Source organism: Colossoma macropomum, unplaced genomic scaffold (genome assembly GCF_904425465.1).
Source record: "Colossoma macropomum unplaced genomic scaffold, Colossoma_macropomum, whole genome shotgun sequence".
NCBI lineage: Eukaryota > Metazoa > Chordata > Actinopteri > Characiformes > Serrasalmidae > Colossoma > Colossoma macropomum.
The window spans coordinates 24295866-24313882 of NW_023494791.1; the positions used below are offsets into that span (position 1 = coordinate 24295866).

At 36.9% G+C, this 18017-nt stretch overlaps 1 protein-coding gene across 2 annotated transcripts in view; it reads right to left on the minus strand.

Moving 5' to 3' along the window:
* blnk (B cell linker) overlaps window positions 1-18017 on the minus strand; it is a 46421-nt gene that overhangs the window by 5795 nt on the left and 22609 nt on the right. The window contains exons 1-14 of one of the 2 annotated variants that reach the window (XM_036574577.1): window positions 16249-16399; window positions 14975-15040; window positions 13095-13151; window positions 7075-7121; window positions 6905-6942; window positions 6638-6755; window positions 4835-4935; window positions 4588-4651; window positions 3887-3943; window positions 2860-2882; window positions 2704-2726; window positions 2333-2389; window positions 257-287; window positions 41-86 (exon numbers count right to left, since the gene is read on the minus strand). In XM_036574577.1, the coding sequence (XP_036430470.1) occupies window positions 41-86; window positions 257-287; window positions 2333-2389; window positions 2704-2726; window positions 2860-2882; window positions 3887-3943; window positions 4588-4651; window positions 4835-4935; window positions 6638-6755; window positions 6905-6942; window positions 7075-7121; window positions 13095-13151; window positions 14975-15040; window positions 16249-16295 (775 nt within the window). In that variant the 5' untranslated portion in view covers window positions 16296-16399. Of the gene's footprint in view, window positions 1-40; window positions 87-256; window positions 288-2332; window positions 2390-2703; window positions 2727-2859; window positions 2883-3886; window positions 3944-4587; window positions 4652-4834; window positions 4936-6637; window positions 6756-6904; window positions 6943-7074; window positions 7122-13094; window positions 13152-14974; window positions 15041-16248; window positions 16400-18017 lie in introns of those variants that run through there. The other variant, XM_036574576.1, reaches the window with a different exon arrangement.

An 18017-nucleotide genomic window follows, 5' to 3' on the forward strand; every position in this document is an offset into this window, starting at 1 on the left:
CCACCTCTATTTCAAATACAGTGTTTCAGCACATACTCACAGTCATCAGTATTGCACACTTCATAGTCATCATCGTCGTCTGGCTCCTGTGAAATCAGATAACATAGCAGGCCAATTACTGCAGTGTAACATGAATTTTGTATTCAAATCCTCATAAAGACTCCACACATGTACACATAAACACAAAGCCTCATTATAGGCAGACAGAATGATTTCCTTGTACATTTCCCTTTTTGGAATAACCAATAATGCTTACTGGGCAGGGAGCTGGCTTCTTAATATTCATTCTGCAAAGATAAAAGACAACAACAACAGCTGCATTAACAGATGTGGGAAGGTTACTTTCAAAACGCATACTAATGAAAACCTGATTAAAATTCCAGTCAGTAACATAAGCTATGCCATCCACTATTCTGTACACATGTCAGCTGGACATGCCTTTGGCTGACATTGTCATGTTGCTTGAAAATGTATTCAGCGTTGGGGGGGGTTATTTTCCTTTATCACTGAAAATAATTTATTAATTTAAAAACAAGACTGTCCATAATATGATTGATATTTTTAGCTTTATGCAATGAATCACAAGTACTTTCTTGTATTTTAAACCTCCAGTCAAAAGCTTAGACACACCAACTCATAGTTTTTCTTATTTTAGCCTAACGTTTTACTAATTTTAGAATACAAGGGAAGACATCAAACCATGAAAGAACATATATCACTGTCCTAACAAATCCATCTACCTCTAAAATGGCAACTTTACCGGAGAAGGTAAATATTTTTAACCTTAAATGTAAGTTAATGTAAAGAGGTATTAGTTTTAAGTCATTTTAAGTAATACTGGTCCATCCATTCATACAATGTGGGAGCTGCTGTGCTCAAATGATAAATACACTGATGATTCATTAAGTACACCTCCTTGAATCTACACTCACTGTTCGTTTTTATCAGCTTCACTTACCGTACAGGTGCACTTTGTAGTTCTACGATAACAGACTGTAGTCCATCAGTTTCTCTGTATACTTTGTTAGCCCACTTTTACCCTGTTCTTTAATGGTCAGGACCCCAACAGAGCAGTTAGTTAGTTGTTTGTGTGTTGTGCTGGTACGAGTGTCCATTCACTGTCCACTCTATTAGACACTCTCCACTCCACCTTGCAGATGTTAAATCAGAAGCAGTAGTTCATCTGTTGCACAGTTTTTGTTAGTCACCTTCTAGTCCTCTAGTCCACAGGACGCTGTTGGCTGGATATTTTTGGTTCGTGGATGATTCTCAGTCCAGCAGTGACACTGAGGTGTTTAAAAACTCCAGCAGCACTACTGTGTATGATCCACTCGTACCAACACAACACACACTAACACACCACCACCACGTCAGCGTCACTGCAATGCTGACAATGATATACCACCCAAATAATACCTGCTCTGTGGTGGTCCTGACCATTGAAGAACATGGGAAACGGGGGCTAACAAAGTATGCAGTATGCAGAGGGCTAATAAAGTATGCAGATGGACTACAATCAGTAATTACAGAACTACAAAGTGCTCCTATATGGTAAGTGGAGCTGATACAATGAAAAATGAGCGTAGATACAAGGAAGTGTACTTAATGTAGTGGCTGGTCAGCGTACATGGCACAATGTTTTGGAATTATACATAAAAATGCTTTTTTTTGCCTTGATATCAACTTCATACACTCTCTCAAGGAGCTTAATTAGGAGCTACTTGGATTCTCCTTAAACATTCCACACATTCTTAAACTGTCCGTCTTTCCGAAAACAGAAAGTAATTCATATTTTCATGATTTGAAATCCATTGTTTCTATATATTCAGGTAAGACAATTTAAGGAAATTGTCTGTAGTTCAAAATGTCTTTCAGATACTGGAAAATATACATTAAACCAAAACTTTTGTTGTTTGTTGTAGTTTGGTAGTAAATGTCAAGCTTCCTATACTGTATTAAAAAAAAACAATGCTTTTACATTTTACATCAGTTGTTTGCACTGTCTTTCAGTTTACCTCTTTAGGGAAGCATTATGTTTATGTCCAGTATAACATTGATGTTACATTTCATGTTGTCTGGACCAATCTAAATGCTCCAAAATGACTTGGAATAAAATCTCTTTACATGAACTTACATTAAAAGTTCAGGCAGTTTTTGTCTTCTCCTGTAATGTAACTGCAATGATTTTACTCATGTGCATTTAAGTGACATGAAAGTAACTGATTCATACATTGGGATCATGTCAATTCAAAATAGTGCTTTTTCAATGTGTTTGTTTATGAGCAATATTATTCAAACACTGTGTAACTATGGCCCACTGCAAGTGTAATACCTTGGACTGGGCTTAGGGGGCAGCCTTAGAGCAGGAGTTTGATGCTTTGTGCTGCACCTGTGGACCAGAAACAGGAAGCATTGAGAACAACCTGGAAAAAAGCCAATTTTAGTAGTTCCTGATATTTCAGGTATCAGATTACTAATTTGGAGTGTTTTTAGTAAATGACGTTATTCGGCAGGTGTCAAAGAAGTCAAATGAAACATTTCACACACTGCTGACTACACACGTCTCTGAGCACTTGAGTGGAGCTGATTACTCGAATATGACACTGGAGTGCTCTTACGTCAAGACAGCAATTTATCTGGCTTGATTTATTTACCACCACAATGACATGAGGAAGCTGAACTGGAGTGGAATCATAGACTCACCTACTGGTGCCTGGAGAATCCTCCTTTAAACAGAGAAATTAAGCTTTTCAAAGCACATATAAAAAAATATAGATATTTTACAGATTAGAGAAATGTGAGCTTAATGTTACTCAAACTAACATCTATGGATCACATAAGACAACATTTAAAACTCACCGCGTCCGGAACTTCATACACATCTGAAAACAATCAGAAAGGAATCAGTGATGGCGCAGTGTCTATTACACTGTGAAACATATACTGTGTTCCATAAGTAATTGGACAGTCACATTTTTTTTTTATTTTGGCTCCACATTTAATTAAGTGGCTTTGAAATAAAATTGTTCTCTTCTATTTCAATGGTAATTCAAGAGTATTTACATCTGTATTGGGTGAACCATATAGGAATTATAGCCTGTAGCCCTCTATTTCAGAGGACCAGAAGTAACTGGACAAATGAACATAAATGAAATCACTATGTTTTGTATTGCTTGAAGTCTGTGATCCACACACATTGCTAAACACTGGGCCTCTGCTCCTGGTTATGCTCTGCTAGACCTGCAATTCAGCCTTTTTCACTTCCTGCCTATCTGGGCAATTTTGGCCTTCATGCTTGTCTTTAGTAGGTGAAATGCATGGATAAATGGGGTTGGCTGGTAAAAAGCGAATATGGCCATTTTATTTACTTTCCAAAAGGACCAGTGAAACTGCACGTGTCTTCTGAGTTTTTACATGCTGTTTTGGTAAAATAGTGAAATAAATGGTAACAAAAATATAACGTAGTTATAAAAATATTAAGAAAAAAAAGATAAAATGGTATTTTGCCTTACTGCATCCTGCATGTACTTCTCTGCCCGTGAATGGATTAAAAAAAAGGCATCTTTTAAGCCAAAAGCGTATCACAAAACTACCGTAAAAGAATGTCTCAGACATCAGCAGCATATTTTATGTAATAACTTTCTGTGTCAGAAGCTTTTAGAGGTATTACACATTTCAGATGTCTGGTTCTTATCACCATCACTGTGAACAATTCTGACTTTGCAAGTTTCTCTAAACAGAGCATTCCACATCAAACCATTATGAATGACTTTGTTCACATCTTAACTATTTGTATAATTAATCTAGTCCAGTAAAATTCACAGACATATATAAAAAAACTAAAAAAATCATTTAGACTAAAATTGGATTATTGATATCAGCATACCTGGGCTGTGTGAACGCCTTGGGATGCCCAGGTGTTTTCCTTTGTTTCCATGAGGGTCTGTGGAGAGAAAAAGAAAATTAATCACAATGTACAGTGATTTGTTCTACTTTGTTTGAACATTCTACACATATCTTCTATAGTAGCTTATTTCTGTTTGTATTGTATTAGGGGTGAAACCAGGTTAATGCCATTTTAGGAGGAATGCCAAAACACAGGTACTTATCCACAGTAAGGCAGTAAAACCAGTGCAAATTCATAATCTAGAATTCTTCACCACCACATGACTTTTACTTCCATTAATATCAACAAGACACCAAATGCTGGAAAGTTTTGTTATTACCAGTCATACTCAGTACAGCTGAAATGGGAAATTGCATCATGTGTTTTGCTAATAATAGTGGAAAATCCACTGTTAGTAATCACATTATTTACACAATAATCCCTCATGCTGTTTTTATTTGTATTTAGGTTTGCTGCCTAAAAGAAGAGTGTCATGTGGTTGCCATTACTCATCCAACCATTCTGTAAATTCTGTGAACAGTAGATAGGTCTATGGAGCTCATAGGGAATAAGGACGTGCTTTATTTTTGTCGACTTCATCAGTGTTTGTGTCACTGTTTCTGGTGGAAATGATAAAGCATAGTGCAGATGTAACATTTTTAAAGTGGTCTTGCAAGATGTCAGCTGTTTATCTGCAGGACCTTTCTCAGAAGGATCAATGTAATTATCCTCATCTGTGCCATCCTCTGGATCAATGTAGTCTTCCTGCAAAGAAAAGAATATGATATCAGATTTAGAGAAGTATTGGGCTAGCAGGTTACAGCACAGGTCTGTATTGAATAATTTTATCCAGGCCAGATTTAAACTACCTCCTATGGCACAATTCAGTTGGGCTGACATACTTCCCAAAAGATAAAAATGCACCAGATATGAACTAAATACACTTACATCATCCCTTGCTGCTTGATTTCGCTTCTCTGAAAATGGAGGTTTGGCTGGCAGGAGGGGTTTGATCCGTTTTGTTTGTGTCGGCCGACCAGGACATTTGTCTTGAATAGGGAAGTAATACCAGAGACAGGAAGTCAGTTTTTGCACACTGCATATTATTCTAACCCACACTGCGGTGTTAAAAATCCTAGTTTTATTTCTGCAGAATGGATTGACCCCAGCTTGCACCACCTGACGTGTCTGACCATATGGTATTTTCCATCTGCACATTTTGGGGATGTTTGCAAGGCAGTAGCCATTAAATAAACAGAAATTTGACACCATACGGCTGAATGCATACCAAATTATATGACAAACAACTTAGACAGCGTTAGAGCAGAAACAATACAATACAGTATGACTGAATCATGAATAAGAATTCAAAGAGAAAACAGATTTGCCGTACAGATTTTTCTGTATGGTTTGTGGTCATTGTTTTGTTTTTGCATCAGGTTTATTAATCAAATATGCATCTGCACTTTTACCAGCTTAATATACTGTTTAATTGATACATTTAGACTCTGTGGAAGAGAGACTTTCCCCATGCCTACTCACTGACTGATAAATGAATAGAATAAGGCTTTCTTGACATTTTTTGATTGTGTTTCTTGTAAAGAAGCAATTCTATTAACCCAACTCCATCCTCAGGGTCCCCCAGATGGTCCACATTTTTGCTCCAACTCAACTCACAACGCACTGGAATGTGTGGTCATTCTGGGGGACCCTAAGGACTAGGTTGGGAACCACTGTCATAAACTCTAACTCTAACTTAAATTCCTCACTCTCATAACCACATAGATTGATATTAAGCACTAATTGGGTTAATGTGGATGATGTTTGACTGGCCAATCCACAGGACAAAGTATCTGTGTAATTTCTCCAGATGACCACAGACAGTCCAAATGATCAAGGTTCAGGTCAAGGTTCATGGAGTTGAAACAGTTTATAAAATTATTAAATTTAAAGTATTCTGAGTACTTTCCATTCATAATACATTTACTTCTATTCAAGCACACTATGTTTCCAAAATTATCCAGACAGCCCACCTAAGTAGTGACATTGGCTATGTTAAGGTGCACCAATTGCTGACACAGGTGTTCATTTGGGCACCCACAGCTTGTATAATCATCACAGAAAAGCAATAACAAGCCTATATGTCAGGAGTTGGCTAGACGGGTATAAAGCCCCCCAGCAGTAGGCCGTGGAACAGTTCTCTGGAGTTCTTTTGAACAAACACTGGATAAGTCTTTTGCATATGTAGTGAATATTTCTGAGGAAAATAAAATTCTTTTTGCTCAGTTATGTTGTAGTCCTTCATATATGAATTCCTTCATTGTGTTTAATTTTAATATCTTACATTGGAGACAGCATCTGTATAGCTTTACGATTGGTCATACATCTGACCTTTGAGCTTTAGTATTTTAGTTTAGACGAAAGAATTCCGAAAGAGAGAAAAGTAGTGCCTAATAAACTTTCCCATACTGACAGATGCTAGATGTTCTAAGCAGTTCTGTCACAGTTCTTTAAGTGTCTCAGGTACTGAGTAGTTTTATGACTGGATATTTTTGTAATTCTACTCGATTTCTATTTCTTTAAAAGTACTTTTACTTGAGTTGTTATTTCATAAAAGTTACAATACTTTTGTTTGAATATGGATTCATCTCAATTCACATTTCATCATTGTCTTCAAGTTGTGGTCTGTTCAGAGAGAGGCACAGAGAGCTGGATGGATTTAGATGCTGATAATTGTGTGATGGCGCTTACCCAGGTATTCTCCTACAGGGTAGCTGTTGGATGGGGTAGGAGTGAAGACTCTTTCGCATGGGGGAGGCTCATAGTTGTCATCATGTTCACCCTGTGGGTCTTCATACACATCACTATCCTGCAAAGAGCATCAGTCCATAAATCTGTATACCGCTCTCTATTTATTCTCCAAATATCCATATAATAAGGCTGATTGTTTTTATTCCTTCGACTGCACTATATTGTTTACTACAGAAGAAAGAGTGAACAAAGACATGTTTAACTCACAAACTCTGACCCAGACCACTCAGCGTCATGGTTATCACCTAAAATGGAAGAGAAAATGGACCGTATTGATTGTGTACTGCTCTTTAGAACATTTTGCTTCTTTTTTTCTTGAACTACAGCACAGCCACTTCACAAAAAAGGTAAAATGAAAAAAGTCACAAATAACTTGCCAGGATAGTCTCTTGCAGGCACTTTCGGAGGTCCTTTGTTTTTTATCCTGAAATAGAGTTGACATGCGTGGTCTATTTAGAGGTAGATATCTCTTTATAGGTGCACCTGATAAGCTGTGATATCCTGTGTGAATATTTGTGAGTGATAATGCATCTCCATGGTTAGAAATCATATTTGCACTTCGCTCTATAACTTCTCATAAAGATAAGAATATTATATTAATGATGCTTAGATCTGGGGAGAGGGTAGATCGTAGAAGGCACTTAATTTCATCACTATGTTCCTGAAACCCTGCTTGAATTTGTTTAGACGTGTGCCAGATTCATAAAACACACCACCAGATTTAAGGTTAAGGACAAGAAACACTGCAGCAACACATTTTCTTATTCAAAAACTGAGATTATCAGCACACTTTCCCATCTTTTGCAAATGCCATAGGCATTCATTACAAAACATTGTCCCCAAAGATAACACCTGTAGTGCGACAATGAATTTCATTTAAAAAAAAGGTGCCACAAAGGATTCTATAACACTCTTAACACCTTAACGTTCTTACCATTCTGTGGACATTCTATAAACCTAAAAGAGTTCTTCATACTCACACATTTCATTTACCAAAAGAGTTCTCTAAATTCCAATCCACTGAAAGATTTTTTAGGGAACCAAAAGTGTTTTTTCTATGGAATTGCTCAGAAAAACCATCTGGCACATAACAGTGCACCACTTACATGCGCAAACCCACTTCTTTGCTTTGATCTATGTTGGTAAAATGGCATGGCAAACACCATAACTGCAATTGTAGGAGTACATGAACAGGAAGGTGACTTTACACTGGTCAAAATGTTAAATGACGATGATTAAGTTGTGGTCATTTTCGTGGGTGTTGTTTTGTGGCATTTTTTTTTTTTGTCTAACTGTGTCACTGAACTTATGACCATTGTTCTTCTTTTTCCATGAAGTTAATCCATGTTTGTTATAAACAGTAATGATATTTGAAACTTTACACATTGACACATGACTCAGTTTTAGTGGTTTTGTGACTGATGTAGCTGCAATTGACGTACAGACCTGTAAATACGTTCAGAGTAACTGTTGCAAGGTTAGATATCATTCGAAATTATTAATCGTGTCTAAATTTAGGTATTTTGACAAACACTGTACACAAAGTACACTGCAATTTCTTCTTCTTCTTCTTCTTCTTCTTATTATTATTATTATTATGGGAATCAGTTTTTTGCCAGCGTTCTGTTAAAGCTGTCCAGCAGTTGCTACAAACGAACAAAGGTCAATTCAGTTACCAACTGTGTCACCTTATTGATATATATAGATATAGTTAGTATGTCAACATGCTGATGTCAGACATTATTTATAGCTATAGATATATGCTGCCGTTTGATGATTACATTTGCGTTTGTGTTGTACAGCACTGTACAAAAGTCACTTTTCATTAATGTGGAGGGAGAGACCACCCTTCATTTCATTTCCAGTCTACTGGAAATTGAGTTATTCATTTTATTAATCATTTTTCAGGAGATAATTCTGAAGAGATTACATAAAGGATAATCCACTTACATAAGGAAAGAAAAAAGTTGAAGGAAAATAATGAAGGAAAAAAACAAGAGTTTCCAAAACTGGAGTGTCAAAAATGATTAAAAGCTATAGTGAAAATAGGACTAACAACCACACAAGACCTGGTAGACCACCAAAACTCTCCACCAGATAAACAGCACTGAAAGCTGAGAGGGAGGAGAAAATCAAGCTCCACTCTTCCTTCAGATCTGAAAAAATCCACAGGTGTTTATGTTCATCCTTCCACTATGAGAAGATATAACTCAACACTATGGGTGTGAAAGTGTGTAGCTGTTAGAAAGCCTCACTGAGAAACGGAAATAGACAAAAAAGAAAAAAAATGAGCAAATTAAACAAGAAAGCTACTGGTGTTCTGAAAACAATCGATTGATCACCTCAGAGTGCAGACCTCAACATCACTGACACTGGGAGTACTTGGATCGTGATGAACCAACTTCTAAGACTGAACTTTAATTAAAAGCAAGTCTCCTGATAATAAAGCTGCAATAAAGGCAAAGGTTGGGCACACAAAATACTGACACATTTAATATCATATTCAGTTGTTGAAGCTTCTGTTAAATGTTTAATATGTTTTCTGTTTTTGTTTCTGATGCTGAAAACTGTACCTAATGTACATTTTTGACTGGAAAGTGAATAAATGAAGGGTGATCACTTTTGCACAGCTCAGCTATTTTAAGATAAAGCCCTGTATATATTTTGTGTTTTTTTTAATTGGACTTTTGTATATAAGCCTGGTCAACCTCCTTTGGTCTCTTTTGTGAACAACCTCTTTCTGTTTCTGACCACAGAGAAGGCCTGAACTGGACACTTTTAAATACTGGATGTGCTACCATTTGCATAGCTAAACCACATCTGAGTGTAGACTCAGACATTAATAGGTGGACCTTCTTTAATAATGATCAGATGCACTATATCACATACCTTAGCTTTAGAACTATCAGCATCTCTTTATAAATACCTTTGGGCATGCCTGTACATGAACTGTGGTCAGAAACATTAATGTGTGCTAGAGATTGCTAAAGATTAACATGACTTGTAAGAATAAAAAATGTTATTACATCGGCAATTACATTATTACATTATTGAGATCTCTACTAAAACTTCAGGAGACATATTTAAGCAGCAGGAGATTTAAAAAAAAGTCGCATTTGTCTTTCTTCTGGTTTCAATGAGATCAGATAAAAGAAAAATCTATTACTACTTTACTTTATTTGACTTCTCTTTCCCGTGGATGCAGGTTAGTCAATGTCTGAAGTCAGTACAACTTGTCCTATACTATGTGCATTAAAACTCACATTCAGCCAAACCCAGTATAGCAGCCTGTTTGGTGAACCTCTAAGCAGAGTTGGGCAGAATACTTTGTAAAAAGTAGTGATGGTCGAATACTGAATACGCTGTCCTAAATCTATTCAGTAACATATTCCATAACAATACATAAAAACATATTCAGAATACCTGTAGAATACCTTTAGAATACATCTTGATATGGCAGATGAGAAAAGCTGTGCTATTTTATGTAATTCACACTGTTCCTCAATGTTACTGGTTGACAGTTTTCTTCACATATTTCTTCAGTTAATATGTTTCATGAAAAATTCAGTTATTTTAATGATGACGCAAAATTCTCTTATTATTTTGGCTCTCATCACCCGTTTCGGTCCATTGCTGCTCCCATAATTCCGCTGCTTTCTCATGAACTAAGCAAACAATTCGCCATATCCCAATAACATAATCTTGCAAATTTCACTATAAAGTGGGCAGCTACGTGATTTTCAGTTAATAACATGTATGCATCTTGCCATGAAATGCTTGTATGAGCCCAGTACAACACAGATGCTAAGCTTATCACTTGTGAACATGTGCACTACAGGAGACTGTTCAGTTCAATCATCTCTCAAAAGAGTTTAGTTACACTAAAATTAATAACAGATCATAACATTGATTTATCAGTCTGCTCAGGCTTTAGCAGAGCTCAGTAACACTGAGATTAATAACTGACCATTACACTGATTTATCAGTCTACTCAGGCTTCAGCAGGAACTCAAGTGTTTGTAAAGAGGCCATTTGTTGAGGTTCTTAGGGCACTTCTTTACACAGCATGCTTTGATTTTAAAATAATTATTGAACAAGCATTAATGGTGTTTCATTAAAAATTGCATTAAGCCACCATAGCAGCTTGAAAGCATGGTGATGGGAAATTTTGCAGAATATTTCAGACACCAAAATAAAAGAGGAACAGAGTCTGGGAGAGTGGGGGAGGAAACAGTTACAAACTATGAGATATTTGCTTTCAAATCCTGGTGAAGCTTCTTTTCTGTCAAGTCAAGCCTTTTGGCAGCAGCACCTGGCCTCTCTTAAAGGCATACTGTACAATGTCTGTCGGCTCATATTTCTATTTCATTGCAGAATAAGCCTAGATGATCAATTTCCTAAGTGCTGTTCCTTTTGAAATACCTTCAAAATTAAGGAATTCAGGTCAGCCATATAAAGCCATATAAAGACATGCCTCATGAAAATCTCTGTACTCAGTGGTAATGTCATAAAAACCCTGTCTTCACAACGAGTATTGTGTACTTTAACAAGCAGATCTAAACTAATTAGGAGCACACAGCACTTAAATTATAATCAAGGGTGGAAAATCACGCACCAGAACCTCATTCTGGGAGTAAAAGTGAGGATGCTCTGGTGTTCAGGCTCAGATTTAGAAAATCTAGGAAACTATTTTTAGGGAAAACCATGTACAGTTGTTTTACTTTAATCTAAAGTGTGCAAATGAAACAAAATGTCTGCTGAACACACCTTAAGTTCAGCCTGCAGCCCATCCAGCCAATGGAGAGTCACGCTGCAGCAGGGTCCACCCACCCAGTCTCCATGGTAAAGACTTATTTAACGCTAACTTAGCGTGTTAGGTAATCCTATTCAAATGTGTGGTAATGACTGATGCTGAACTAACTAGCCTTCTATCAACCGTTCATCGCGAGGTGGGCAGGTTTCCAAATATAAACCTTTCTAAGATAAAAGTAACTGGACACTGGATGTCTTTGAAAGCCTAAATTACATCATGAAAGAGGTAGGTTAGTATTTCAGTGGAAATACGGGTTGTTTTACAACAGTGGGTGTTTTGCTGGCTTTTTGTAGTATCTGCTTTGTTGAAAAGCTTGTTTGGAATCCTTTCAGTGAAAGTACCATTACCTTTCAGGAGATGTTTTTTATATGGAGCTGTTACGTTCATTTTTAGAAAAAACTTAGTTTCTGAACCTATTCAGTGACGTGTTTAAGCGTTCCAAAAAACAGATTTTGTCACCTTTTTCTGACTGTTATTAATACATTTTCCTGCTCTCCACAGAAATGGTATTATCTGCATATGAGAAAAATAAATATGTTTAGGGACTGAGGTTCGACTGAAGTTGAAATGAAACCAAATGAAATCAAAGCATTAATGATTATAAGCTATGTAAAGTAAATTCCCAAGCTAAATCGAGACCTAGATTTTTATAAGCATTTTCGATTTAAAAAAAAAAAGGTTCCCCAGTAAAACCTGGTCATTATTTCCACCACTGATTAGCATATTTCAGTATTTACCCCACCCCTGAATAGTTAAACTGAAGAGGATCTGTTTTTCCCCATCAAGAGTTTCCATTTCAGTTGCTCAAAGCAAGCAACAGAAGTGTACTGTACTGTACATGCCATTGACAGAAGCAGTCACCACAGTATGCAATCAAAATATGACATTATCCTCTTACAACACTAGACTCAACATTTCTATTAATAATTCTTACCAAATTATTTCTAAATGATCATCTTTCTCTCAAATACTTTTAAGCCTTTAATACTTTTTCATCCCTCAAAAGAGTTTAGTTACATTAAAATTAATAACTGATCATTACATTGGTTTATCAGTCTACTCAGGCCTTAGCAGAGCTCAGTAACACTGGGATATACTTTTACTACGACAGAATGACTTCACTGGATTTTATCTGAATAAAAAGCAGTGAACATTAAACCATGTTCTGGCCCTAACTTTAATTTTTCATACTACTTGGCTCGATTAAGTTCCTGTGAAGTTAGTATTGTGAAGCTGGCCACGTGACTGGATATCATCACTGTCCGGACAAAACCTTCAAACTGGAACTTTTCAGAAAATAAAACAATGTGCATAACTTTTAATGGAAGTTAAGGTCACATTACTTTCTTCTGAGTCTTTTTTTTGCATTGGTCTGCTTGTCATGAATGTTCACGAAACGTAAAAAGGCAACTGCTGTTTTCAAATTTCAAATAAATAAAAATAAATAAAAACAGCAATAAAAATATGACTAAATGACATACACACCACAGACATTGAATCAGAGGGTTAAAGTGAATGAAATGGATGCTTTATGAACAGATCAGTCAGACGTTGAGCTGAAGCAGTGCTCGGACTGTGTCATACCTGTCCAATGTGCTGCGTCCAGTTTTGAGAATATTAGCCGTCTGTTCATTCTGAAACCTGAAGCATAACCGAAAAGAGTGTCATTATTATTACGATAATGTTCAGGTTACAATATAGATTTAGCTTTTTTTTATTCTCTCCTAGTTTAGCAGATCTCACCCCTACTACCATGGGAAAAAGTTGCATGTAATAATACACAGCGTGACACTGAAGTAACTGAATTAGTCCTTTTATTCCCACAAAGCTGAAAAGTACATTTTGATCTGTCAGAGCAGATGTACCTTGTGATTAAACAACCAAATTGTTTTGAGCATATTAGCCCTGAGCATAAAACTCTTCAGTGCACACGCACATACGCATACACGAATGCATGCATATACATATGCAAGCTCCCCTTTATATGAGGTTTCTGTCATATACAGCATGGCTGAACGCTCTGCTGCATCTCTGTGTGTGTGCTCATGGTTCCTGTTGGGACTGGTCTGAGAGAGGAACTGAGAGACACATCCGTACACAGATGTTTCCCTCCCTTTTTTAGCACTTTACCTACATCTTTCTATTCATCTCACTCATTGTCTTTAGAAATGTGATATCGGTCTTTCCTTTCAATAACCAATTGATTCCTCATTATCTTTTTCCTTCACTGCTTCTATCAAATATGGACATACACCAGATGTAAAATATTATGCAGACACCCCTTCCAATTAGTGAATTATGTTAAGGTGCCCCCATTGCTGACACAGGCTATCGGTTGCACATAGACAGCTCATACAGTCTCCATAGAAAAGCACTGTCAATAGAATGGCATGCTCTGGAACAGCTGCACATGAGCCTAAAATCACCATGCACAATGCCAAGTGTCAGTGAGAGGGGTTTAAAGGCCACCAGCTGTGGAGCGATGGAATTGTGATCTCTGGAGGGATGGAGCTGGATCCAATACCTTCAGGATGACCTGAAGTGGCGTTTGTGATCCAGAACTAGTCACCCAACATCAGCACCTGACTTCACTAAAGCTTTTGTGGCTGAAAGCAATCAAATCCTCTACACCAATGTTCCAACAGCTAGTCTAAAGGCTTCTTTCGCTGTTACTGCAGCAAGGCAGGGACAAACCCCTTATTAATACCCAGGAGAAATACTGGACGAACTTTAGGACACATAGTATGTATCGAATCTCTATTAGGGTCCTGAGTGCTAAAACCCTCTAAGTGTTCTCTCTGTTGTTGGGAGATTGCAAGTTCAATCCTCAGTGATGTCGTAGCCATTACTGACCAGGAGTCCAAGAGAGCATAATTAGCCTCATGCTCTCTGGGTGGGGATGGTCCTCCCTCTTCCCCTGTGATATATGGGTGCTTGTTAGGACTGGCTTAATGTGGGAAAGCACAGGCTAGCCTGCCTATTCAGTTTGTTAGCACTGTGTGATGGGGGATACCTAACTAGTGGGTGGAATTGGCAATGTCTAATTTGGGGAAAAAGGGGTAAAAGAAATCAGATGTTGCATATTGTCGCTGTCCAAAAATAAATAAATAAATAAATAGATAAATAAAAAACATGTTCCTGACTTTTCATGCAAGTCAACGCAAAGAAGTGTTTTTCTAAGTTATTCTGGAGCATTTATGTTGGTCTGTTCATCATGAAAACTTGTAAAGGACACCCAATGTAAAGGACAGCTGCCATTTTTTTTGGACAGCGACGATATGTGAATGCATGCTCTTTTGATAACCCCTTAAAATCCCAGGCCTACTACATACTAAGGCTTATTATTCAGTAACTATGGGGTTTTCAGTACAAACTGGCAGAGCTGGTTATAGATATGTGTAATAAAACTTGGGGCCTGCCAGCAGACCATGGCCATTTAATGCATTAAACATCTGCAAACCTACCTTTTCAATCTGTTGAAAATGCTGTCGTCATTCTTTTTGATATCCTGGACCATTTTTTGAAGCTGCCTGAAATACAAATAAAAACAGAACCAGGCCATATCTCATATGAAATATTAAACTTTTATGGACATTACAACACGATTAGAGACTTTTCACATGGGCAATGACCTGGTATGTCAGTTTATGGTAAATAAAGTTGATATGATGTTGAAAACATGAAAAGTTAAAATCACAAATGTAAAAAAAAAAAAGCACATTCATATGTATGCATGAATTTGGCCATATGCTTACAATTTCTTTTTCCCAACATTGATCACATATGGATCATTATTACACCGCATTCAATACTGAACCGATCTGCTAAGTGAGACTGTAGTCTGCTGTTACTTTCACCTGTGCTGCAGTTTCCTGAGCCTCAGTGCTCAGACCCCTACTTAGCAGCTTTACATTGGACTAACATTAACATTAACAGACTAACGTTAGCATGTGAGGCAACCTCTTTCCTCATGATTCTGTGTTTGTTACCCGCAGAACTGACTCATAGCTCCTAAGTGTCTGAAGGCCTCTCAGCTTCACGCAGTGTGAAGTAACTGGTGTGTGTGCGTGTGTGTTGGGTGTGGGTGTGGGTGTGTGGGAGAGGGTGTGTAGGAGACTGAGTGAGTGTACTAAGACGTATAATTAAGATCATAAAGTTTGTTTAGTCTGCTATATTCTCTGCACACACTCTCTACAGTGTAAGTGATGATTCGGCTAGAAAAAAAATGACCTCAAAATATATCAAAACTGACCTCATCTGCTTTTCAAAGGAGCATATTTTAACAATAGGACCTGAAACAGGCTCATTGGCTGCATTACAGATTAACAGTGAGATACAAAGCACTGGTAACACCTCTGAAACTCCTATCACAAAGGAAATTCAGCCAGCTGAAGTTGCTCAACGTGTGAATGTGCTAAATTTAATTCAGGGTGAGAGCTGTGAAGTTTCTGTTGACCAGTATCTCCAAAACCTTCTCCCATAACTCACTATACAAAAAATAAACCTACAAAAAATAATTTAGAACAGACATTGATCAAATTAGTCCTCATTATGTGCACGGCTTAAATGTTGTTTGAACTGGAAAGCGGTTGAAAATCCCAGATCCATCTGTCCCTCAATAAACACCGTAACTTTATGTACATACTGACAGTCTTAAATGTGGTCATATATCACACTAACAGTACAGAGTGGCTGAAAAAGAAAGCCAACTAGCTGAAAAACAGTAAGCTTTTCTTACCGAAGCTTCTCACTGGCAGGAGCAGTAATCTTGCTGAGTGTCTCCATGCTGTGCGACGGAGTGAGGACGAGTGTGTGTGAGTGTGTGTGTGTGAGCTCTCCCTTAAAGAGCGACTTGGCAAATGGCCAGTGGTTAGACACATGACATGGTTCCTTTCCTTCTTTTTCTTTCTTTTATAGGCCACACCCTGATTTATTATAACAATAATAATGATACTAACAATAATAATAATAACTATACTAGTCAATAATGTAAAGATTAACTGCATTTATTACAAGTCATTTATAACAATGAATTACTGAATGCATTTAGAGTATGTCAGAGACACGAACATTAAAAAAAGTAAATAATAATTACACTCTTAAAAAAGATGGTTCTTCAAGGGTTCTTTAATAAAGGGAACGGTTCTGTTTAGCACCAAAAAGTTCTATTGTTTCTATTTAACTTCTGACTTTTAAAGCACCAGTAGAGTCCACTAGAGTGAAATGCATATTTAACATAAATTTCATATACTTTTTAAACATCAGAATGTTGGTAAGAGAGGTGGTATTGGTTACTGTTTAGGCAGAATAAACTCACGTAATGTGTATACTACCAATCAAAAGCTTGGAATAGTGGTTCAAAAGTTTAAAATCAATGTTTTCAATAATATAAACCTAATTTTGCAGTGTATAATTCTAATATTTTAGGTCTGTACAATGTCACAGCTCTCAAATGATTCATAGGACGCTAGGAAGCTGTAAAAAAAAATGTTAGATGTGTCCAGAATTATGAATGAACTGTAGATGCTGAGAAATGACTGAGAAAGCTGTATATCATTGAGAATGAAATTAAAATAGAATGAGTGATAGTTAGAATCTGATTATAAAAGTGGAGCTCAAATCTTAAGGCTCAAATCTTAAGACGTGAATAAATCTTGTTCACAGAATTAACATGTTGAATAAAACAACTAACATGTAATGTGGAGAATATTTAAATACATTCCGTATTAAATTACATCACTTTAGTAACATTTAATATATATAATATATAAAATAGCAATGAAATGAGATTCTGAACTTTTGAACAGTAGTGAAAGTTCTGCAAGGCCAAGTTTGTTTATTGTTCTTTAAAAAACCTTATGTGAGGAGCAATGTGTCGAACCTCTACAGAGGCAACAGCTATTGAAACTGACCAGCTATTTTTAGAGCCTGATGACCGACTGGGTTTTCACAATAGACCTCATGGCTTAGAGAAGAGGAAGAAATTGCATCCACTTTTAACATGAGGAAATCAATCTACTGTCTGAGGTACAACATTGTGATGTTAAAAGGAATGAATGCAAATGAACAGCTTTGCATGAAAACCTAAATTATGGTAAAATTAGTAGCTGGTAGTCTACATCCCAATTACTAATATGTTTTGGGGTATTTTTTGGGTTTTTTTGTGGGGGGTGGGGGGGGGGTTGTTTTGGCATGTTTTGTGACTGTTCCTACCAGAGAATGAGCTAAACTCAATCCTATCAATCTTTAAAACCAGGTGCAGACCGAAAACATTTCCTGCTACTGCTCCATATAGCTAGCTAACCAGCACATGATCTTTTATAAACCATAATAAAACCAGCAGAAAAAATGTCAAAAATCCATGCAACCTAGCTACCGATGTCACCTTTGTATGTAATTTTAGTACTCTAGAACATATGTGTAAGCAAATGAGAAGATATGTGCTCAACACTTTGTGGTCATTTCTACAGATTCAGATTGAGCTCTACCACCAGGCTTAGTCCTTAC